Source organism: Colias croceus, chromosome 6 (assembly GCF_905220415.1).
Source record: "Colias croceus chromosome 6, ilColCroc2.1".
NCBI classification, from domain to species: domain Eukaryota; kingdom Metazoa; phylum Arthropoda; class Insecta; order Lepidoptera; family Pieridae; genus Colias; species Colias croceus.
In genome coordinates this window covers 10,429,728-10,455,120 of record NC_059542.1, presented here as the reverse complement: position 1 = coordinate 10,455,120, position 25,393 = coordinate 10,429,728, and the positions used below count along the sequence as shown (strand labels likewise).

The window sequence follows — 25,393 nt, the reverse complement described above, 5'->3', positions numbered from 1 at the left end:
TATCTTGATAGATTTGTTTTAAAAAAAACATTCATATTCTTACTCACATCATCACCGCACCGCTAGAACGGTGAAGGAAAACATCGGTAGGAAACCGATATGTCGAAGTATCAAAAACAGTTTGACGACATCTGCCAACCCGCACTTGGCCAGCGTGGTGGATTATAGTTTTTACCCTCATTGCCCGTGCCCGTGATAATTCCAAATATCAATTTCGTCATCGCTTTAAAATCTAATGTGTTGAAAAGGGGAATTCCTCTGTAAGTGTGACTATAGAGTCATGTTGTATTTTCATAGGTTAGACTTTCCTATTATTAATAATTTAAATGACTGCTCAAATAAAACACAAACATACAAGTGATAACTGCGTCAAAAACAACCTACTTCAAACTTGCAGTTTGCAAAATTTACAAATACCTACAGACAAAAATGCTCATAAAATAAAAACTACTGGGCCTATCCGAATAAAATTTTTATGGGACCAATTCGACACCATCCCGCATCGAACAAAAAAAGAATCACGTAAATCGGTTCAGAAACCTCGGAGTAATCGGTGTACATACATAAAAAAAAAAAATATATACCGGCCGAATTGATAACCTCCTCCTTTTTTTTGAAGTCGGTTAAAAATTTAATCATTATCAATATAAACACTTTTGAACAAATTTGATGATTATTGGTCTAACATCGTCTTATTATTATTACGAGGTATTAATTATGAGACTTGGTAATTATGATTTATGACGACAATCTATACTAATATTATAAAGCTGAAGAGTTTGTTTGTTTGTTTGTTTGAACGCGCTAATCTCGGGAACTACTGGTCCGATTTGAAAAATTCTTTCGGCGTAAAGATAAAGCTCCTGTTGATCTATGCGTGATGATATAATTAACCGAAATAATTTTTCATATCGGGCGCGTAGTTCCTGAGATTAGTGCGTTCAAACAAACAAACTCTTCAGCTTTTTAATATTAGTATTATAATACGATTATTATTTATTAGTATAGCATCACCCTGAGACCAACTAAACAGGAGCGGAGCAATGCGGGTGAAACCGCGGGGCACAGCTAGTAATTTATGTCCCCGTACCAAAAAGGTGACGTAACACAAAGATGACCAATAAGATATATATTTATTACAATCTGCAAATCTGATCAGAACCAGTTTGACATTGGCAAGAATATGAAGTCCCTCGCTGTGTTTTGTTGTATTGTTTTCCTGTATGGTGTTAAATCTATGCATGCCGGTGAGTAAACGTTTTTATTATGACTCGAATATTTCAATTTTCAACTACCATGCATCCTGCTAAAGTCTGAGGATAGAATATAGGCGTATTTTAATTTTGTTAACCTGAAGGAGGAGGTTCGATTCGTAGGGCTATGCTTATTATTTAATTAAAAGATTTTAAGGTCATGGTACTTAATGGTCTAAGTTTTGACTTTGATTAGCCGCTGTTGTGACGCTGGTATATTAAGAAATCTTCATTTGAATTTGAAAATTTCGAGCGTAATCTTGTAATTCCAAACATAACAGATGTAAAAAATTATAGGTAGGTAGGTATACTCTGTTTGACCCAAGTTTGATATGTATTTGGCATTTGGCATATATCAAAATATGTATTTGGCATTGACCAATATACAGGACGTGTAACTTAAACAATAATAAACTGACCTTTTAAAATGGCTGGTACTTGGTATCTCTATTTACCCTGCCTTCAAGAGGTCGGAGGTGTGATGAACGATGTTTGCTCTGTGTCTGGGTGTTAATCTATAGATAGGTACTAATATTATAAAGAGGAAAGGTTTGTATGTATGTATGGTTTTCACGCATAGACTACTAGACCGATTTTGATGGAATTTGGCACAGATAATCTTTAGACCCTGAGAAAGAACACCTGCTACCTTTTATTGCGAAATATGTATCACGGGCGAAGCTGGGGCGGACCGCTAGTTATCTATAAGTATACCTATATTCTAAATGATATATAGAGGTATTTGGTTTCCTGTCACAAGCGAAAAGCTTAGTAGGTATGGGATCAGATCATGCCTGAAATGTGCGTGAAAATTTTCCTGAAATAGGTACTTAGTTATTAATTTATAATTTAAAAAAATATGATTACGCAGATCCAATGCTATGTAACCGGCAAAATGAAATCCTCGATTGTGTCCACTTATGTCCCCCGGAGCGCAACTGCAGAAACCGTAACATAGCTTTCAACTGCTTGGAGAGTGAAACTCCATGTAGACCGAAGTGTGTCTGCAAAGAGGGGTATTACAGGAATTCTGTAGGAGAGTGTACGAGTGAAGAAAATTGTGGTAAGGTTATTTAAAAAGTATTGAAATTAGTAATTAATAGATAGTTAGGTATATTGTACTTAGTTTTATTGAATATATCTAAGTACTTGTGTAGAGACGATAGGTATCTATTTGTTTTTTTCGTAAGATAAGATTTAAGAGTTTGGGAGTCAGAGACTTCAATACTATCTCAATATGTAAAATCTTTTGTCAATAAAGAATTTTTATTTATATTATTTAGAGTTGATGTTTGACATCTGTGAATTGAATCATAAGCTATAGGTAGGTACCTACTTGAATTACGTAGCTATCTGCTATTCAAGGCTCTATACTGATTAAATTGTAAAGTTTACTCTTGTAAGTCGTAATATTTTTCTAATAAAATCCTTTATCCTAGCAAAGAGCCATATGCATAATTTAACATATTGTTATCTGTATTAGAGATCAATTCATAAACACGAACAGATTGTAGGTATATTTCCAATAACAATGATAGGTACTTTTAGCAATATTCTGCGAATAGGATTCAAGCACAGATCACAGAAATGGATTCAAGGCATAATAGAGACCATGACGTAGGTACCTACTACTAGAGCGCGTTATTTAGCAATTAAGTACTTAATATTATTTATATTTAATAATTAATAAACGTTTAACTAGGTATGTAAATTCCAAATAGGTAATATAGAAATATATAACTTTTCGGCTAATATTACGTTTGAAGGGACTGTGGAAGTTACATTTAACACGTACCTACCTACCTATGTAATTTTATATGAAACATTAGGTATTTCATTTTCATTATTTTTTTATAACTAAATTGTTACTGACTTTATTTGTTGTACATACGTATTATATACTATTATAATTGGAGCTTGTAATAAACCACTTAAAATATATTTATATTTTTACAGATAAATGTTCCCGCCAAAACGAGTACTTCTCCTGTGGTCCAGAATGCGACAACGTGTGTTCCGATCTACACTTACAAAACCAAACTAATTGTCCCATTGTGAATATTGTGTGTAATAACAAATGTTATTGCGATCCGGATCACGCCAGAGACGAAAATGGCAACTGTATACCTATTGAAGAATGCCCAAAAGGTACCTAAGTAATTACAAAGTTAAAATTATCAAAAAAAAATTATGACATTGATTTTTTTTTTTTGTAAATGGTATTGGCTGATAATGTGGCGCACAGAACTACGATTGTTCTTCAAGGAAAGCAATACAAAATGATATTAAAAGTAGGTATTACAAATTATACTTACCTCAATTAATAAGTAGATAGTAAAGAAACGACACTGAATGTTCATAAATAAATTTTATTTTTACAGATGCTGATAGACAAAAACGTCATGCTTATCACCATCACCATATTGAAGAAGCTAAGCAAGGTATGTACTAACTACTAACTTAGTTTTCATATTCAAATTATTATTTAGATTGGTATTAACTATGTGCACCGTGAATGGTAAAATTAATAGTCTCAGGATAATAACAACAAAGTTTTTTTTAAGCTATTGCATAGCTGCTATCGCGGGCCTTGAGCGCGGGGACCTAATCGAGAAATTCCGTAACGAAAAAACCTCACGCTCCCCACTCCGACGGGCTCGGCAGTGTGGCTTGAAGGCATGCTATGCAATAGCTTTACCGTGGCAGTCCCCGAGTGCCACACGTCTTTTTTTATATTATTACTAGAGGTCCGCCCCGGCTTCGCCCGTGGTACATATTTCGCAATAAAAGGTAGCCTATGTCCTTTCTCGGGTATCAAAATATCTCCATACCAAATTTCATGCAAATTGGTTCAGTAGTTTAGGCGTGATTGAGTAACAGACAGAGTTACTTTCGCATTTATAATATTAAGTATGGATTTATTACCTACCTAGCTAAGTATCTGTTTCAGAAAGGTTTCAGAGTATGGTTTTCTTTAACATTTAAAATATTGTTACAGGCAAAAAATGCGGTCTAAATGAAGAATACACAGACTGCAAGAAGTCATGTCCACCAGAAACATGCATGTCTATTGTGGCCAGATACAAATGTGACGCTCAAGAGAAATGCAAGCCCGGTTGTGTCTGTAAATCCGATTATAAGAGGAAAAGTGAAGATGCACCGTGCACTCCGATCAAAGAATGTCCTCAGTTACAGGGGTCACACGATTTTAATTAAATCTAGTCGTTAATTGTTAGAAAGGTAAAACCGAATTTAGAAAGCACTACAACAAAAGACATGATAAAATATTTTATCTACAAAAATAAATTGCGTTTTTATTAATTGTCAGTTTTTATTTATTTAAAATATCAAGAAGGTGTTTAAAAACCCCGCTGCCAGCTAACCTAGAAGCCACATATCTATGAGCCACATTCTCGGCGCGGCGGGTTTTGATTTTTGAATACAGAACTAGCAGCTGACGTGATACCACGTCGAGTGACTAGATGGCGTTGTATTAAATTACATATAATTAAAAAAAAAATTATCAACCTTTTAAAGAAAGAAAGAAAGAAAGAAATCATTTATTTGACTCCACAATAATAACAAACACAATTGACACAGAATACAATAATTAAAATTAAAGCAACACAACATGAAACAAAACAATACAAGTACAATAAATGAAAGAGTAAAATAAAATAAAATGAAGCCGAAAAGTGGAGCCAAGTCAGGTAGCCACTCAGCATAAGTTGCAACATAGTTGCAACGCTGATTTTCAGTGGCCCCTCTCTGAAGCGATTGGAGATTTTTATAAAATTTTAATTTTTTACTGATTCCCAAATCCCAAGAAAGATAGAATTATGTTATAAATTTTTAGAGCTTTTTTTATATTAAAGATGTTTTAATTTATTATGGCATATTAAGGTCTGTTTTGTAATACATAATTATTATGTAATTAAAATAAAAAGTTGAATGTATTAAATCTCTTTTTTTATTTTTTTAATAACCAACTAAAAATAATTGCATAGGTACACAAACTTAGTAGGTAGTATTTTAGTATAAAATATTTAAAAAAAAGGTCATTTGTCATTCACACAGTATGTACAATTTATATGTCTTAGTAAAATCAATATTATTATTAAGGATTTTTTTTAAATTAATGATTTAAAAACTCACAATTTACATATTCGTAATACAAATATAAGACAAATCAGAAATAAAAAACCAAACTTAATAAAACATATTTATTTACATTATTCAACAATATTTATATGATAATAATTTTTGTCATCTTCACTTATTGTATTAGGCGCACCCGATAAGGGGTCTTTTCCCTCGTGGCTCTTTGGAAAAGCAATAACATCCCTAATTGATTCAGCATTACATCCTATAGACACTAATCTATCAATACCTAACGCTATACCTCCGTGGGGCGGACAACCACTCTTTAGCGCATCTAAAAAGTGTTGTAAAGAACTAGAATCAATGTTGAGTATCTTCAGTACTTTCTCTTGTAAACCAGCATTGTGTATTCTGATAGAGCCGCCACCAACTTCGTTGCCGTTTAGAACTAAATCATATGCTAGTGACCTGACTTTCAAAGACTCCGTCTCTAACAAATGTAAGTCATCTGGATGAGGAGCTGTGAATGGATGATGACAGGTTTCTAGACCATTTTCTCCCTTTTGAAATAGAGGAAAATCAACCACCCATAGAGGTTTCATTGTGTTGTCGACAACTAACAAATCTCTTGATTTTAATAATGTTGCTAGTAATTGACGAATTTCACCTAAACATAAGCAAGCATTTTCACTCTCACCTAGTGCTATTATGTATGTTACACTTGAATTTATTACATTTCTTATATTGTTGCTAACATCTGTCCCAAATTCCTTTTGCAAATTTTCTTCAAATAAAACTTTAACATTATATTTCTTTCTAATCTCTTTTATTTGATCCTTGTATTTAGTGGTTAATTTACCTAATTTACTAGAATAAGATATAGCATATGCTGATTCTGATATTTCACCAAACAAATCAGTAACATTCTTTAGTTTTAAATCATAAGTTAAATCTGGTTTATCACTTCCATAGTTTTCAATAGCATTTTTATAAGTCATTCTTGGAAATGGAGGTTTTGGTAAATCTTTTATGAATGTTTCATACATTAGGTTCTCAATCATAGACAAAATTCCATTTAAATTTGTGAATGACAATTCTATATCCAATTGAGTAAATTCTGGCTGCCGATCAGGTCGAGTGGCTTCATCTCTGTAACATCTAGCTATTTGGAAGTATCTATCAACTCCACCAGACATTAGCATTTGTTTAAACTGCTGTGGACTTTGTACTAGGGAATAGAACAGTCCAGAATGATGTGTAGGCACTACAAACTCTCTCGCACCTCCTGGAGTTCGACAAAATAATGTCGGCGTCTCAACCTCACAAAAATTGTGTTTCTCAATAAGAAACCTGCGCATATTGTGAAGCATTTGAGATCGTTGACGTAAATTATATTGCATTTCGGGAAATCTTAAATCTACAAATCGGTATTGAAGCCTCAGTTGTTCTTTAGGTTTCTGATAATTGCGTAAATTAAATGGTAATTTCTCAACATTATTCAATACCTCTAGACGCTCAATGACAACCTCTATCGCTCCAGTAGTCATTTCATGATTAATCATATCTTTTGGTCGAGTAATCACTGTTCCTTCAACTTTAATAATCGTTTCGAGTGGAATACTAGATATATCTATTAACGAATCATTAACTACACATTGTGTGAGGCCATACGAATCTCGCAAAAGTAAAAATTTGGAAAGTCGAGCAAATTGCACCCATCCACATAAGGTTACTTTTTCACCCTCATTAATCGGTCGAAGCTCACCACAAGTGTGTGTCCTATAAGTAAAAGAGCTACTTTCTTGTACTATTCCATTGTCAATTGGAATTTGTCTGGTTTGATGACTTTCTGTGGAAAATACTCTGGAACATGTTTGTGTGAACTTTTTATGGTTACATTTTCTTAGTACTACATTGTTTACGAAAGTTTTTCTGGACAATAATACTGGTTCAATGGCAAAGGTACTCTTTACGAGCGACGGAATTTTTCTCTTCCACATACTTGCAAATTTTCATAAGAAAAATTGAATTTTTATTTTACCACACTGTTCATTTTCAAAGTGTCAATTCACAATTATTTGTTGTCACTTGTCAAAATAAAAATGACATTACAACAGCCGTTCAAAAATTATTCACATCTAGAATCATAGTAAATGACTAAAATATTGTGAAACTTTATTATATACAGGGTGTAGTCGTTAAGTGTGCACAGGCTATTATTCCGTAACTATTGCAGATATTATAAAACTTTAAACTGATATTGAAAGCCCTTTACTTAATGATTAAAATTACAATAAAAACTTTTTAAAAATAAAACGGGAAATATCCAAAAAAATTTACATCAAACAGACCCATACATTTAGTAATTGACCCAACATGTAATATGAAAGATTTTGGTTATTTTTTTGGTTTTGTGCTTAAATCACTTTGCAAATTTTAATGAAAATTAATTTAGAAACTGTATGTAAATAGAGCTCGATGTGGAATACAATGGTATTCCAAAACGAGGATGTCACTCCGAACATTTGCTTTGAATACAAAATGTATGGGAAATTAAATGTATGGGCATTGGGCATGTTTGTTGTAAATTTTTGGATATTAACTAATAATTTAAATAATTTATTAAAAAAAAATATTATTGTCATTTTTAACCGACTTCAAAAAAAAAAAGGAGGAGGTTATCGATTCGGCCAATATGTTTTTTTTTAATGTATGTACACCGATTACTCCGAGGTTTCTGAACCGATTTACGTGATTGTTTTTTTGTTCGATGCGGGACGGTGTCGAATTGGTCCCATAAAATTTTATTCGGATAGACCCAGTAGTTTTTATTTTATGAGCATTTTTGTCTGTAAGTATTTGTAAATGTTGCAACTGCAAGTTTGAAGTCGGTTGTTTTTAACGCAGTTATGACTTGTACTCATTAGGTAAAGAGCTTTCGATATGTATCAGTTTAAATTTTTTTGAAATCTGCAATAGTTTCGGAATAATCGCCTGTGCACACTTAACGATTACACCCTGTATATTGGTATTGTGTATTACTGGATATTTGATCGTGTGGTCAAAATGATGTAGATTTTAATGTGATTTTTAATAGGTAAACCTTAAAAAAAAATGAAAAATGAAATGAAAAAATATTGTTAGCTCACCGGTTCTACTATTTTGATTTCTTTTTTTTTTATCAATTTAATATACCACACCAAGTAATATTTACAATTATACAAAGGTACATCAAAAGGTAGGTACATATAGGTAGGAAAGGATAAAATACATAATATTAAGTAGAAGGATATACTAAATTGGAGAGGTGCTTATATAAAAGTTTCTTCTTTTGAATCTTAAAACAATTTTGCACGCCTCATAAGCGAAGCGTTGAGGTGGGTACTACTGTCACTTCGCGCAAAACATCTGATTTTTCAAACTTAAAATGTCTTTATGTATCATACATTGCACTTATAAGATAATACATACACACACATATTAAGAAAAAACACTATTTTTAACATTCATGATATTTTTGATGTCATTTTTGTTATTTAAACTAGTTAAAAAACAGTTTAAAAAAGTTCTGTCTTGGACGTCCGTGTGTCTGTATGTGCGGAGGATTTTCTTGATAACACGATAGCGACCGAAATACTTTACTAATCGAGTCTTTTTTTTTTCTCTTACGCTTGAGTATGCTCAGGAATAGAACCCTTTCATTTTTCAGGGTCTGATTCGATGTGGTTTAATTGTTATTAAATAAACAAAAAAAAATATCGACTGTTCTCCATAATTTTAGTAAGTATATCTATATAATATATTCTTTATTTTATTTTATTTTTTTTATATTTATAGTGTACTCAAAATTCACCATTATAAACTCGATTCTTTATACTATAAGCCAAGGTTTAAAAAAATAAGTTGGTAGTCAGTCCCTTAAACCTGCGCAGTGCGCAGTTTCACATCTAGGTGGGGCCACAAGAAAAATAGCTCAATTATTACGGTTTTTATATTTATAGTGTACTCTTTATAAATAATCAATTTTATTGTAAAGGTTGAGATTATGAGGCGTGCACTTTTGGATTTTCTAAACTATTTTAAACTATAACCAGCGCAGCGCTGCGGCCCGCCCAGCCGTATACATAAGGTATACATAATTATACTAACTTTCCGACTCCACAACTTCACCCGCATACCTACCTACCTACCTAGTTTAAGAAAAACCTGGGGCCTTAGACAAAGTAACAATTACAAAACGATAACGAAGTTAGAAATCGCAAAAATGTATGGGATTGACATACGCCGCGTTAGATCACGTGGTCTATCTAATGTCAATCCCATACATTCTTGCGATTTCTAACTTCGTTATCGTTTTGTAATTTTTACTTTGCCTAAGGCCCCTGCATAGTTCCCGTTAGCCCGAACATACCTACATACAGACAAAAATTATTCTAAAAACTATAATATTTTTGGCTTTGCTATCTACTGTAGATCACCCTCCAACAGTTTTGAATTTCCTAGGTACTATATTTTTATTAAAATACTAGTATTTATTTTTTCAATATTTTCAATGTACCTACAGAATTGACCCTTCTACAGATTTATTATAATTTGTATAGATTTATATGTCGTGGCCATATCGTTGATTTGCTCATTTCATGAAATGATCTTTTCGTATAATATAAAATATCCGCAGTTTCCAATTTTCCATAGTACTCTTCGTCTTCGTCGTAAATTCTTTGCTATGACTTTTTTAATATTGTAATTAAACGAATTGTCAAGTTTTTAACTGCGAATAATAAAATTTTCGCCAGCGGCCGCCATCTTCATACATAAATACACTCAAACACACTACCAATAATTAATGTAACTATTTTACGATATGATCAAAAAAATTTTGATCATTTCATGAAAAAAACCGCGCGTTTAGTTGCCCATATCGAGAAACGATTTCATGATCTGCTCAAACCACATCACGATGTGGCCAATAGACATTCAACAATTTCTTGTAATGCAGCGATTTCGTGAAATGATCAATCATTTCATGAAATGAGCAAATCTACGATATGGCCACGACATAGGTAACTAATATAGAAATAGCACTTTTGATGTACATTTTTTGAAATCCATTCAAGAGTTCAGAAATTAACGTGGAGCGGATTCAAAAATGTCTGCGGTTTGCATTATTATAAGAATAGAAATAAAGTGAACCTAGCAACAGCCTATCATATGAAATTGCGTCAAAATCTGTCCAGTAATTTTTACGTGATGCATTGTTTGTTGGTACAAACACATGCATACTACTTAGCAACTACTCTATTTATTGTACAGCAAGAAGAAACGATCCAATTGCTATTTTATTATATATGTATGGAATTTGATGTCTTGGCAAAACGATTCACCTATTATGATAAGTACAAAATCTGAATTGGATGAATAGTAGGAATCATATAATAATATATAAAATAGCACTCTGAAATTAACGTTGAGGGGATTCAAAAATCTCTGCGGTTTGCATTATTACATGAATAGTTATAAAGTGAACCTAGTAACAGCCTATCATCATATATGAAATTGCGTCAAAATCTGTCCAGTAATTTTTACGTGATGCATTGTGGTACAAACACATGCATACTGCTTAACAACTACTGTATTAATTAGGGTCAACTCACACCAAAAGAGCGGCGAAGGCAGCGAAGCGGAGCGCAGTTTCCGTGTCATATGAATTTTTACTTCATATGACACGGAAACTGCTGTTTTATTATATGTACCTATAGAATAAGTACAAAATCTGAATTGGATAGTAGGAATCATATACTTATAATAGGTGATAAGTAGCATTATGTAGGTACAAGAAATTCAAACAACCACAATATGTTATCAAAAGTTTATTGTCAAAAAAGTTACAGTCACATACCGCTAGATTTAACAATGCGTTCTCTCTGAATATACAATTATAAACACAAGGAAGCATTGTGGACAGCTTTACTCAAGTAAATAACGCCTTATAAAATCTAAACAATTAAGTCAAAATACTATTCTAGTTCTAGTCAAGAAAGGATTTTTTAGTCAACAAAAAATTGTCACAAAAGAATCAACTAAATTGCTCAGTGTTGCCAGTAACAATATTACAATTTTCACAATTGTATCAAATTGAATAGCTTACACTTTAGCTTTTTAAACAAAATACAACCTTATTTCTTCAAGAATAAGATTATATTTCGGTTATAATTATTTCTTAAGGTAACTTAAAGGAAATTAATTTTTATTGGCTCAACAATAAAGATTAAATTTGTCTGCTTAAATCTACCACATAGGTGGGATGGAGACAGGTAGGGTTGGTGGAGGCCTAGCGACTAGATGGGGATTCATAATATAGTCGCAGGGTACACTGATGCAACTGGGCACTGTGGGGACTACAGCCTGGTACATCTGTGTAGAAACTTGTGTGGACCGCTGTATGAGGTTGGCTCGAAGCATCTGAAATAGAAATAATGATGTTTAATGTTTGATGATAAGATCATATTGAGTACTTTTAACAATATAATATTACAAAGAAAGATCTGTTTATAATATAACCAATTCCAATGGTCACTGACAACTCATGCATTTGTAGAAGGTTGTAGGTTCTTTATTACAACATTCAAAACTACCTTACTTAGCAAACAATAGATTCATTGTTCAGATAAAACAAAGTCCAATAATTTGGTATAGACATTGAGAAATAGAGTTCCTCGTTAAAATATCTGCGATAATAGTTAAAATTTAATTACCTTAAGTGAATGTAGCGCTATTTCAGCAGCCTCAACATGAGCTTGTTGTACCGAGAAGCACGGCCTGGTGATCAGTGGCCCCATCATCCGTGGTGGGTTCAGCAGCGGCTGGCCAACATGCGGCAACTCCACACTACCGACCCACAAGTCATCGCCAGTAGGATCTACATATTTATGGTATTTGTACAGTGGTGACACCCACGAGTACCTGGAATTTTACAAAAAATAGACATTAATTATTTATATGTAACGGTTTAGTAAAGGTTTTTTTCATTTTACACGAGACTGAATAGACAAAGACTGAAAAAGTGCAATATGTATGTATATTGGAGGGTAGACTAAAATGCAAATGTACCTACATGAAATTTAAACTTATTTGATAAGTACCTTTTACACATGGAATCAAGCTTAGCTGGAGCCATTGTGTAGCTATCGGTCTGACTAGCCGGCTTGTACTCAATGGGCGAGCAACATGGAGATTCCACAGCGCAAGCCGACCCGATGCCTTCGTCATTAGGGCTGCTAGCGTATTCCTTTTTCTGCAAGTGCTGTTTATAAAGCATCAAAGTTTGAGACAAGTCCAGATTATTATTAAACTTCGCATTGCCTCTCCCTAGCTTCTGTATACGGTACAAATCGCGATCGACCGGTTTGGCCCAACGTATCTCAATATTACTTCCGTCTATCTCCGCATTTTGCAATTTCGCCATAGCAAGCTCTGCGTGTTCGCGCTCATAGAAATGTACAAAGGCATAGTCGTATATTTTCTTTACCCTTTCGACTTTATTATTTATCGCAGTTTCGAATATAGCTTTTATTGTGTCTGGTAATGTCCGAATTTCAAAATTACGTACATACAAGACTTTCACCTGCAATAGATAAACTATATCAAACGTTGTTTATTCAAATTGTGATACGCATCGCATTACTATTTATATAACAATGATCTTGCAATATAAACTTCTATAAACAATAGATACCCCATAGGGATTATATTGTAATATTAATCCGAAAACTACTTAATTTGGAAGAAAAACAAAATCCACCCCCTTCAACCATTAAAAAAAAATTCGCAAGAAATGGCTTTGTTACATAGATAAAAGAGTACGTAAATAAGTTCGCTACAGGAAAAGAAAATCGCAAAGCAGAGTTCTACTTACAAGTCTCATCTGTTCGTCGTCAATATCTGGCTCTGGTTCAGCCCAGTCCACCTGCACCTCGCGGTCCCACAGCTTCACGCAGCCCGGCACCAGCGCGCGACGAGCCATTGCTGCCGCCCTATGCGACGTGAACTCCACAAAAGCGAATCCCCTATTTTGCCGCCGATCGAAACAATTCTTGTAAATAATCACGTCCACGATACCGGAGACCCGATTCGACAGCTCTTCAAACACTTCCTCCTTGGTTTTGTTCTTCGGAAGGTTCCCGATGAAAAGGCGGCAATTGTCCACGGACTTCACCACCCCTATGTGCTTCCGAGGCTTTATCTCGTAGTTGTTCAGCTCGTGAACTGCAGCGGTGGCATCTGCTTTCGTGGAGTATGTGACGAAGGCGTAGCCCCTGTTGGAGCCGGAGAAGTCCATCATCAGACGCAGCTCGTAGATCTTGCCAACTGATGAGAATATCGGGATGAGCTCGTCTTCGAAGATGTCCCTCGGAAGCTTGCCGACAAAGACTTCGCAGCCCTTTGGTGGTGGAGGACCAGTCCAGTCTGGAGGCGGACCGAACTTCCTCTGCCCGTTGTGTTGGACGATAGGATATCCAGTCTTCTGCATCACGCCCAATAATCTTCTAGAAATTTCGTTCTGATCAACCATTTTTACAATCAACGCGATCAACGTCTCAAATCGAAGTAACGGCGAAAGAGCGGCGCGACAAAGTGCCGCCTGCTTTTATATTTGCCGACAAACGGTTCGGCGGCTGTGACGTAGTAAGTTTGTTTTGGAAAATCATTTTGAGCGACTTTTTTTTTATTAATTTAGAAAATCGTATTAAAATTTAATGCTAATATTTTAAATTATTTGTTAATATTTTGTAAGGATAAAATATTTGAGAAATTGTTTATTTAAAAAGATTTATTTCATTTTATGAAATTATCGAATATGAAGTTACCGGAATTCTATGTACGTAGTTAATCATGCAAATATTCAGTTTTAGGTTTTAGTTCTTCATAAATTTATCAATATTTATAAATTTATGAATAATGCAAGGTGTAGAATTTAGAATATTTTTCAAATTGAGAAAAATATTTAAATTGAAAGAGTACCATTTAAGCTTTCAATTTTTTACAAAAGATGGCGTTGATATTGATTTGAAGTTTTTTTTTTTCATCCTAAAACTTTTTTGTGTTGAAAATGTTAGTACCTATAGTTGTGCTATTATATAAATTAAAGTTTTATATTGTTAGAAATAAAAATGAGTTTAATCAAGAATAAACAATACGTACAAGATGTGGAAAGATCAAAGATGGCGTGCAAACATATTTTTTTAATTATTTAATATTTTATACTTTATCGGTCAAGTATTTGTCAAATTCTAATAATTTCGACATGCAAAAGAGTAATTTTTTCAGGAATTTGAATAAAATAAAACAAAATTTAATTCATAAAAACTATATCATCACAGATACAATTGAATTATAGAAATATAACAACACAAAATACAAACTAATAGATATACATTACAATAGCTGCAAATACATGATTTCTATACATTTGCGAGGCTTATCAATATAAATTATACAGTATATTTCTTAAAAAATAATAAGATTACATGTAAAAATAAAAGATAATAGTTGGGTCAATTTATTTTTGAGCTTGATTTACAACTACAAATTAAAATTCTTTCCTTGTGCATATTTTTTAGGTTCAGCAGATATTAAATACTAGCTGTGCCCTGCGGTTTTACCCGCATTTCTTCGCTCCTGTTGGTCTTAGCCTTCCTCTTTAAATGGGCTATCTAACACCGAAAGAAACAATTTTTCAAATCGGACCAATAGTTCCTGAAATTAGCGCGTTAATACAAACAAACAAACTCTTCAGCTTTATAATATAAAGTATAGATTTGAATACAAAACAAATTTCCATGTATTTTCTCTATTTTCCTTTTCAATTCACCATGCTTTAAAAACACATAATTTGAAAAATCTACTTATCTCAATATTACCTACATATTTTAAAGAATTATCTACAGTGGTTATCCAAAAGTATATTTTTACATTAATAACATATTATGTATAGTAGAAGAAATTAATTATTATTAATTAATTTCTATTTATTATTAATTAATTTTCATTAATTAATTTCATCTGAAGTGAAACTTCTTTAGTCGCGTTGAGAGTAAAATTGCAAGGTCGCGTCATGGCAATACGGTAACGTCATGGAGTGGCGACGAATTTGGTATCTTTGAATCTTGCCAAAGAAGTTTCACTTCTGACACGTGTGCTCGGCACACATGCCCTTTCTTTTCCTATATAAAAGACACATCTCATATTGAATCAATGGAATACTTCTAAAACATAAATTCAGATCTCACAATAGACAATAATGAAAAATGTTTAAATTCTTAAAGATATAAAACAGGACATTTTAAACGTTAAAACCAACAAAACAATTTTATGTAGTATCCTTGTTAAAAATTATCAAAACTTATGTTTAATAATAATAATATAACTAACCTATTTAATTTTTAATTTATGTATATAAAAACAATGGTCTTTCTAAAATTGGTATAAATTTAAATCAAAGCGCCATAATAAAATTATGTAAACACTAGATTTCCGCCCGCGGCTTCGCCCGCGTTTGCAAAGGAAAACCCGCATAGTTCCCGTTCCCGTGGGATTTCCGGGATAATAACTATCCTATGTGTTAATCCAAGTTACCCTCTATATGTGTGCTAAATTTCATTGTAATCGGTTCAGTAGTTTTTACGTGAAAGAGTAACAAACATCCATACATCCTTACAAACTTTCGCCTTTATAATATATATTAGATTCTTGAAAAAACATCATAATTTCAATTCGTTTCAATTTACAATACTATTAAAATCAGAACATACATCGTTACTGGTTTTAACTTATTCAATAATTTGGACAAAAAATATAGTTAAAATTATACTGAAGAATATTACATTATTAATTATATTATTAATTATACTGAAGAATATTACAGAATCTTCGTATTTTTGTTAATTTCAACAAATTATACCTCTGCAAAAACATTTATTTCATACTTGCGACACTAGCGACACTGTGGTGGGTTTTAAGAACTATTATTTTCAACCATTGACATACAATAACCAATCCATAATCACATACAAAAATTGTCCGAATCAAAACTATGCTCTCTAGGATATTAGGTAGAGTTTTCAATGAACAATAGAAATAAGGTGTTAAATTCAATAATTCTTTTAATTAAAATGTTAAAAATGTCTGTTGCGTTACTACGCCAGTTACAGACATTTTTAACATTTTAATTTCGAGCCTTGCTATGGTACGTCAATTGACAAATTTAAAACATTTCTACTTTATTCCATACTGAGTGTACACCACACTTATATTTATTGAAGAGAAACTTCTTTATCGGGGTTGGAAAAAATTTAGTGTAACATTTTTCCGTTACGCGCCATCTTTTTCTTATCCCTACCACGCGTGATTCGACGTATTTCTGTAAAGTTGCATATAGTAAATTATTTTTTGAAAAAAAGGTCATAAAGAAGTTTCACTTCTTACGTGTGTACACTGTACACCACACTTATATTTATTTATTACATTTCAGAATGTGTATCCATAGCTTTATTATCATATCCTCTCGCTGTAGTTACGGAAGCTGCGTCTGTATCGAAACTGGCATCGTTATCAATTTCGAGGACCCACGGTTGTTTTTCCGCAGAACAAAATATGTAGTAAATAATTGCTCCGAGCAGATATACAGCACTCGATATGAAGAACACTATACGCCATTGTTCTGCTGACTGTAAATAGAAAGTATTATTGGTTAATGATTTTGTTTTTAATTTTACATCTATACTAATATTACTAGCTTACCGCCCGCGGCTTCGCCCGCTTTCTCTAAAACGATTTGAGATTTAAACTATCCTATCTCTCAAGTTGGATCGAACTGAACATGGTGTGCGAATTTTATTATAATCGGTTAAGTGGTTTAGGAGTCCATTGAGGACAAACATTGTGACACGAGATTTATATATATTAAGAAGATAAAGCTGAAGAGTTTGTTTGAACGCGCTAATCTCAGGTACTACTACTGGTCCGATTTGAAATTCTTTCGGTGTTAGATAGCCCATTTATCGAGGAAGGCTATACAAACATATCATCACGCTAAGACCAACAACCGCGGTAAAGCTATTGCATGCTATGCCTTCAAGCCACACCTCCGCCCGTCGGAGTGGGGAGCGTGAGGTTTTTTCGTTACGGAATTTCTCGATTCAGTCACAGCGCTCAAGGTTCGCGATAGAAGCTATGCAATAGCTTAGAAATAAATAAGGGAAAGAAGATGTTTGCCATTCTTTTGTTTATTTCTTAGGAAGTTCTATTACCAAGCAACAGTGAATGGTTAAATTTGAATATTATAAAGAGACAAAAACATACTAATATTACAAATAGGAAAGATACAGTGGTGGTCATATAATTAAGAACGCTGATATAAAGGGAAGATTTTTTCAGACTAAGATACTTACATAACTAATTTCATGTAATTATTTTTATTTTTCTCGATATAGAAATACTTTTCCAACAAATCACTGTATTCATTAACACACGTGATAAGCCTAAAAAATAATAGACAAACTTTTTAGACTACTTCTAAACATAGTATTCCTATTAACTGGCTGGTCACATAATTAAGAACGCTAAATAGTTTTTACTTTTATTCAAATTAGAATAGAGAATACGACTCGATTTGTGTAATTTTGGCGCCATTAAGTGTTGCGAAAGATTAAAAGTGGTTACTTCTTTTTAAAAAAATGGGAAAAAATAAAAGGTGTGATAAATCTACTAGGGAAGTTATAATAAAAATTCGCGGGAAGAATTGCTCTTATAAAAAGATAGCCGATAATCTGCAATGTTCAAAAACTATGGTTTTCCACGCCATAAGGCATTTTAATACGTATCAAACCACTTCGGCTGTCCCACGTATGCCAAGACAGAAAAAACAACTCCTCGAGATGACCGAAACATCGTCCGTATAGCGAAACAAAATCCATTTAAAGGGTCCAATGAGCTGAGAAAAGAATATTTCGGGGAAAATAACCCTTCAGCAATCTCAGCACGCGCTATTCGATGACGTTTGGTAGAAGAAAAATTGCATGGTCGGATAGCAAGAAAACTACCCATGTTGAAACTTTGCCACAGGCAAGCCCGGCTTAGATTTGCAAGAAAATATGAAAACTGGACTGTGCGACAGTGGAAAAATGTACTGTTCTCTGACGAAACGAAAATAAACAGAGTATGTTCCGATGGAAAACGTTATGTTCGACGTCCTCCGAATGCAGAATTCGACCCTAAGTACACGAAAGTTACATTAAAACACGGTGGTGGAAATGTGAAAATTTGGGGGTGCTTTTCTGGACATGGTGTTGGACCTGTAAAGTTGATAGAAGGTAACATGGATCAATTCCAATACAAAAATATACTGGAAGAAACAATGTTACCTTATGCTGAAGAAGTTCTACCAGTTATTTAGACATTCCAGCATGACAATGATCCAAAGCACACTGCACACACTGTAAAGGAATTTCTAACAGCGCAGTCAGTTTCTGTTTTGAACTGGCCAGCTAATAGCCCTGACCTAAACCCAATAGGGAATCTGTGGTTCGAAGTAAAGAAAAAGGTTTCAAATACACAGTGTCGAAATTTAAGGGAGCTGTACGACGTTTTCTCCGAAGAATGGAACTCTATTTCTCTAGCAAAATGTCAAAAATTAAAAGAGTCAATGCCTCGCCGGTATAAAGCAGTAATTAAAAGCCGTGGATATGCTATTAAATGTAATTTTAGTTAATAATGTATTTACTCGATTTACAAACTTTTCGCGCAACATATTATTGTAATTTTTTTAAATGAAAGTGTCATACAAAACAATTCCCGAAAATTAATCGTTCTTAATTATTTGTCCAGCTTCACTATTATTTGAATGTGTTGCTTTGGTAAAATAAATTATTTTTGAAAAAAAATTGTTGCTGATTTTATTATTTATTCTTAAAATAAGTTGCTCTATTAATGTGGCTATTTTATGACATAACTAGTTGCTTCTTAGAAGTTGCAGATCTCTGCGTATAACATAATTTAAATAAAAAATTCTAGTACTTCAAATCGTTCTTAATTATATGACCACAACTATATATTTTTCTGTATGTTTGTTACTGCATACACTTAATAATTTATTTATTAGTGGAAAGCTGATAATACATTTCTTAGTTACATTACTATTGTGTTCTTAAAAAAAATAAAAAGATGTATATCTCATGACCCAATACTGTTTACATTTTTATTTTTTATATTTAGAATATAATTATTTTAAATAATTTACCTTATCAGTAACAATAGATCCAGCAAGTGGTGGACTCACAATACCGGGTAAAGTCGCTATAGTATTAGACAATCCCATTAAAACGCTGGCATGAGGCGGGGCTATGTCTAGATGGTTTACACTGAAATAATGAAAGAAAAATATTAGCTTTAATACCAAAACACATCTTATTTATTAACCGACTTCAAAAAAAAGGAGGAGGTTATCAATTCGGCCGGTATGTTTTTTTTATGTATGTACACCGATTACTCCGAGGTTTCTAAACCAATTTACATGATTCTTTTTTTGTTCAATGCGGGATGGTGTCGAATTGGTCCCATAAAAATTTTATTCGGATAGGCCCAGTAGTTTTTATTTTATGAGCATTTTTGTCTGTATTTGTAAATGTTGCAAGTGCAAGTTTGAAGTCGGTTGTTTTTAACGCAGTTATCACTTGTTACTATACAACTGGCTGAATTTAGTGAAAAGATTAAATAGTTAATTTAATAATATGAAGCAGTTCGCTTGAACACGCTATTCTAAGAAACAAGATGACAGATAATATTGTTTTGTATTTATTTTCACAGATAACGTAAATGAAGCCATGGATAGATAACTAAACTGATTCTTTTCTTAGATTTAAATAGTTGCCTATATCATTTTCTAGCTTCATAAGGGTCACATGAAAAATATACAAACATCTTATACCCATGGGAAAATTCATTAAAATGTGCACTTTAATTATTCGGAAATTTATTAACTCTGATAGAGGGCGCTATTCTCAAAATGTGACATGATTTACAAGTGTTAATATTCATTGGCCACGTTAGCATTATGTTGCCTATGACTTCGCTAATATCCATACTAATATTATAAATGCGAAAGCAACTCTGTCTGTCTGTCTGTCTGTTACTTAATCACGCCTAAACTACTGAACCAATTTTCATGAAATTTGGTATGGAGATATTTTGATACCCGAGAAAGGACATAGGTTAGGTTTTATCCCGGAAATCCTACGGGAACGGGTTTTTCTTTGAAAACGCGGGCGAAGCCGCGGGCGGAAAGCTAGTATGTATATAAATTAAAAATAAAAATAATAGTAAGGATCTTCTCTTTACCTAAATCCAGACCAGGCGAAACCTCCCAGACCAACAGCTATTGTAAGACACACGATGCAACCGATCACACTGCCTGCATACGCCGCTGCTACCATGAATATCGTCTGAAAATTTATTTAAAAAGTTATTAGTTTCATTATAATTGACTAGCTGCTCCGCGCGGTTTCACCCCCGTGGCTCCACTCCTGTTGGTCGTAGCGTGATGATATATAGCCTACAACCTTCCTGGATAAGTGGGCTATCTAACACCGAAAGAATTTTTCAAATCGGACCAGTAGTTCCCGAGATTAGCGCGTTCAAACAAACAATCAATCAAACAAACAAACTCTTCAGCTTTATAATATTAGTATATTGAATAATAATAGATTAAATTGATTTTAATATGAGACTTGGGAAAATTACTTCTTTTATCGTAAATAACCGAAAGAAGAATAAACTGTATCGCTTATTAGAAAAGTCTGCCTAATACACGCGTAGGCAGAGTTTCAAATTAGAACAATTTCGTGAGTATATGTAGTTGTTTGCTGGCAGTACTGTGGAACACATTATTATATTACTCTAGCTGCGCCCCGCGGTTTTACCCGCATTCCTCCACCCCTATTAGTCCTATTGGGCCCATAACCTTCCTCTATGAATGGGCTATCTAACACCGAAAGAATTTTTCAAATCGGACCAGTAGTTTCCGAGATTACCGCGTTCAAACAAACAGCTTTATAATATTAGTATAACAAATCCTCACCTGGGATAAAAACGCGCCACAATTAAACAGTTTTCGTATATTGGTGCGCGATAATAAGCCGACTTTTAGCATCCAATCAGCCACGTGGCCAGCCACTTGTAGCACGATGGCCATAGCCACATATGGCACGGCAGATAGCCAGCCCGTTTGGGACGTTTTGAATTTAAATACGTCTGAAATTGTTAAGAATATCGTGTTAATGAAGTTTGTACAATGTCTTTTGTAAAATTGATAGCGGTATTGTGAAAAGTGATGTTATCCCTTAATTTAAAACTGAAACAAAAGGAACTTACATTTGTCGGTTTTCATCTATTTCTGTTTCGAAATTTCATACAAATAGGTTCTGTGGTTTGAGGGTAAAAAGTTCGCACTTATGATGTTCATGTTACATACAAGCTAGAAATAAATGTATACCCTACTACAGAATCTCCTGAGATTTTTTTTTTAATCTAACAATTTTTATTGTTTTTTTTTCTGTTCCAAGTGGAGGTAAATCTAATTATTTTTTATCACGCGTCTATAAATTCTTAAATTTAAATACCTTGCATAAAAGTAGGCAGAAACGTCAGCAAAGTGTAGAAACCCCAGTTTTCACTGAAATGTGCGGCCACGATAGCCCACACCGGGCCCGAAGTGAGCATCGCCCGCCACGGGTGTCGAACCTGCGACCCCGATACTGTCGTGCCGCGGGACTCCTGGAAGTTACAGGTTAAAGATTAAAGAGGAGTATATTGTAAGTAAAAGTTACTAAAAAATAAGGAAAAAAACTCCAATTGATAATTTACATTTTTTAAGTTTAAGTAATTCCTGGATATGAAAAAAGTGTGGATAAATTGTTGACATTTATTTAAACCTAAGTTTGAAACTGCACTTTGTAAAGATGTAAATTCGTCTCAAAGATGCACCATCTAATTGATAACATACAATTATTATGCTTCTAAGAACGATTTTCATACATAATCCTAACAAGCCCTTTATATGTTATTTTTATGGAGTTCATAAAAGTTATATTCGTTATCTTTTTATTAGAAGTGAAACTTCTTTATCGGGGTTGGAAAAAAATTTTGTGTAACATTTTTTCGTTACGCGTGACATTTTTCCGTTACGCGCCATATTTTTCTTATCCCTACCACGCGTGATTCGACGTATATGTAAAGTTGCATGTAGTAATTTTTTTTACCTGTATATATTTAAGTTCAGCGGCTGTTATATGCGGATCCTTCTCCGGTGACTCTTTGACTACAATCCACCAAATTGTCGTCCACACCAAACCCATTATTCCTGGAAAATAGAAATTAACAAATTAATTTTGACAATTCTTTATTTATTTGTAAGGAAAAAAAGTGTTTCTATTGACTATTTCTCTATTAGGAAATAGACTTCAAGAACTATTCTATGGGCATCTTATTTACTTTTTTGTTTATTTTTAACAAATAAAACTGTTTGTGGCAAAAAGAGAAAACAAAGTAAAGCTTTTCAGATTCTTGCAAACGAAAACGAACCTTAAACACATGAAATACTTACCAAAAACGTAAAAAATCCCCGGCCAACCAGTGCAATTTTAACATGCAATGAAAAATAACCCTTAAGGTGGATGTTCCGACCGTCCCTCCATACATTTTTGATTACCTCTAAACACTTAACACAGACACTATTTCTTTAAAACTAATCATTTTATCACTTCTCTATAATGAAATGTGTGCGCGTTCGACCTTTTTAATCAATAATTTACAATATTTACTTAGAAAAACAACAGTAAAATACCGGAAAAATTTGACACTTCTACAGTAGTGTGCGTGACTTTTGCCAAGCGAAACACGACATAAAGCACGACATCTAGCGCATAGACTATATACTTATTACAGATCTAGCGCGTCAATGTCTAAACGAAAGGCGATGTTTAGACATAAGACGCGCTAGATGTCGTGCATTCGCGTTCGTTATCTTATACATATAATGAGCATAATTCTAATAAATCAAAGTTCTGTGTAAAAATTGAGTAATTTCATTTCCAATCGTTCAAAGAAAATAACAATAAAATAAAATAAAACTAATGACCTTAGAAACTATGTTTTTTTTTGTAAACAATTTATTACTCATTATTGTTCGTCCGTCGTAGGTCTGTAAACTGTATTGTACACTGAAGGTAAATGGTACTGTAGGTACTTTAGTTCGGCGTCGTCGTCGGCTTGATATAAATTACATTCTTGATTTCATTGACACGCGCTATGATTTGCGCGCGGAATTTCTTGTGTTGTGAATTTATTTTTGTATGCTATGCATTTTAATTGATTCAAATTGCAATGTTTCTCTAGTATGCATTTGAGACTATATTGTAAATTGTAATAATTGATCGTGGGTATAGTAATTAATTATTCTAATAACGCAATTAGTAATATATGTATTTTCGGTGGGATTCAAAACAAAAAATTGGCCCGTGATTTTTATGAAATTTCACCACATTGCAAATCACATCAATCATAGTTCATACACATGTATGACGAAAGTGATTAGTATTGTGGCTAACATTGACTCATCAGTTCATCACTGAAACCAGTGATAAATCAGTACCTATATCATATTGTGTTTGAATATTTTTAAACAATGATATAAGTATACAATTATTATAAATCGGTAAACTATCAAAGTAATCACAAACTTGCAAACATTGGTAAAATGTCCAGTAGTTTATGAGCCTATTCATTACAATCAAACAAACAAACAAAGTTTTCCTCTTTATAATATTAGTGTAGACAAACACTATGAATACGATCACGAATGCAAATTCGGGGATTTTCTAATTATTGCTAAATAATAATTGAATTCGTTTTGAAATACTCTATAATTTTTAGTGTATAAATATTAAATAGACATTTATAATGTGGTGCTCATTTTTTTGTACTGCTAACGCTATTGTAGGTACCTATTTTCGTTGTTTTATTTCAAGTGAACACGGCCATACAATTTTGTCACGAGCCGCCTATGATTGTAGGTACTTTTGTTAGGCTCCTTCGTCGTCCGCGTCGCGTCGGCTCGAAAGTTCTTGATTTCATTGTCACGCGCTATGATTTGCGCGCGGATTTTCTTGTGTTGTGAATTTATTTTTGTATTATTATTATTTTTTATTTTTTTATTTATTTTATTGATTCAAATAAAATATTTCACTAGTATGCATTTGAGACTATATTGTATTATGTATAATTTATCGTAGGTATAGTTATTCTTATAACGCAGTTATATTTTCGGTGGGACAATTTGACCCGTGATTTTTCTGAAATATCACCACGTTGCAAATCACATCAATCATACACACGTATGACGAAAGTATAGTGGCTAACATTGACTCATCAGTTCATCACTGAAACCAGTGATAAATCAGTATATCATATTTTATTGTGTTTGAATATTTTTTAAACAACGATATATACAATATTATTATAAATCGGTAAACTACCAAAGTACTTCCGAATTTTCAGACAGACAAACAAGTAGTTTTAACACGCAGTTTTCTTATACTAGTAGCAAAAATCAAAACCATAATATTATGTTTACCTACTATATTTTACTAAAAGTCGAGTGCGTCGAAATCGTAAATAATAATATAATGTTTTTCACCTTCCTGGTTATTTTCCCATAGTAAATAGTGTTTTAGGTTTGTTGTTGTAGGTAGGAATAATAATAATTATTCTTACTTGTTGGTTATGAAATGTATATTGAAATAATTTACTTTTACAAATCATTAGTGATATTAGTTTTGAGTGAAAATGCTTGGATCAGCATAATATTATATGGTACTTCAAATACATGTTTTGATAAAAAAAACAATAGTGTAATAAAATAAAACTGCGTTTTATTGTAATCAATGTTGACAGTTTTAAATTCCAAAATTATTGATCAATAAAATAGT

The 25,393-nt window shown here is 33.1% G+C and overlaps 4 protein-coding genes across 5 annotated transcripts in view; 1 reads left to right on the top strand and 3 right to left on the bottom strand.

Moving 5' to 3' along the window:
- The first annotated feature begins 1,136 nt into the window (after positions 1–1,136).
- On the top strand, positions 1,137–4,574 carry LOC123692551 (inducible metalloproteinase inhibitor protein-like). The gene is made up of 5 exons (XM_045637309.1): positions 1,137–1,247; positions 2,125–2,316; positions 3,210–3,401; positions 3,635–3,694; positions 4,252–4,574. Exons 1-5 carry the CDS (start codon positions 1,184–1,186, stop codon positions 4,467–4,469), a joined length of 726 nt encoding a protein of 241 aa, XP_045493265.1. The 5' UTR covers positions 1,137–1,183; the 3' UTR covers positions 4,470–4,574.
- Positions 4,575–5,462: 888 nt separating this feature from the next.
- On the bottom strand, positions 5,463–7,414 carry LOC123692550 (aspartate--tRNA ligase, mitochondrial). Its single transcript, XM_045637308.1, has one exon. It carries the CDS (start codon positions 7,352–7,354, stop codon positions 5,486–5,488), a length of 1,869 nt encoding a protein of 622 aa, XP_045493264.1. The 5' UTR covers positions 7,355–7,414; the 3' UTR covers positions 5,463–5,485.
- A 3,795-nt stretch (positions 7,415–11,209) lies between these two features.
- LOC123692455 (probable RNA-binding protein 46) lies at positions 11,210–13,987 on the bottom strand. The gene is made up of 4 exons (XM_045637205.1): positions 13,270–13,987; positions 12,497–12,978; positions 12,110–12,317; positions 11,210–11,816 (listed from the first exon to the last, which is right to left on the bottom strand). Exons 1-4 carry the CDS (start codon positions 13,924–13,926, stop codon positions 11,643–11,645), a joined length of 1,521 nt encoding a protein of 506 aa, XP_045493161.1. The 5' UTR covers positions 13,927–13,987; the 3' UTR covers positions 11,210–11,642.
- Positions 13,988–16,865: 2,878 nt separating this feature from the next.
- Positions 16,866–25,393, bottom strand: part of LOC123692767 (sialin) — a 38,492-nt gene continuing 29,964 nt past the window's right edge. For both annotated transcript variants that reach the window (XM_045637552.1, XM_045637551.1), the window contains exons 6-11: positions 22,667–22,767; positions 22,028–22,181; positions 21,487–21,659; positions 20,748–20,851; positions 19,651–19,771; positions 16,866–17,080 (exon numbers count right to left, since the gene is read on the bottom strand). In XM_045637552.1, coding sequence (XP_045493508.1) covers positions 16,874–17,080; positions 19,651–19,771; positions 20,748–20,851; positions 21,487–21,659; positions 22,028–22,181; positions 22,667–22,767 — 860 coding nt within the window. In that variant the 3' untranslated portion in view covers positions 16,866–16,873. The remainder of the gene's footprint in view (positions 17,081–19,650; positions 19,772–20,747; positions 20,852–21,486; positions 21,660–22,027; positions 22,182–22,666; positions 22,768–25,393) is intronic.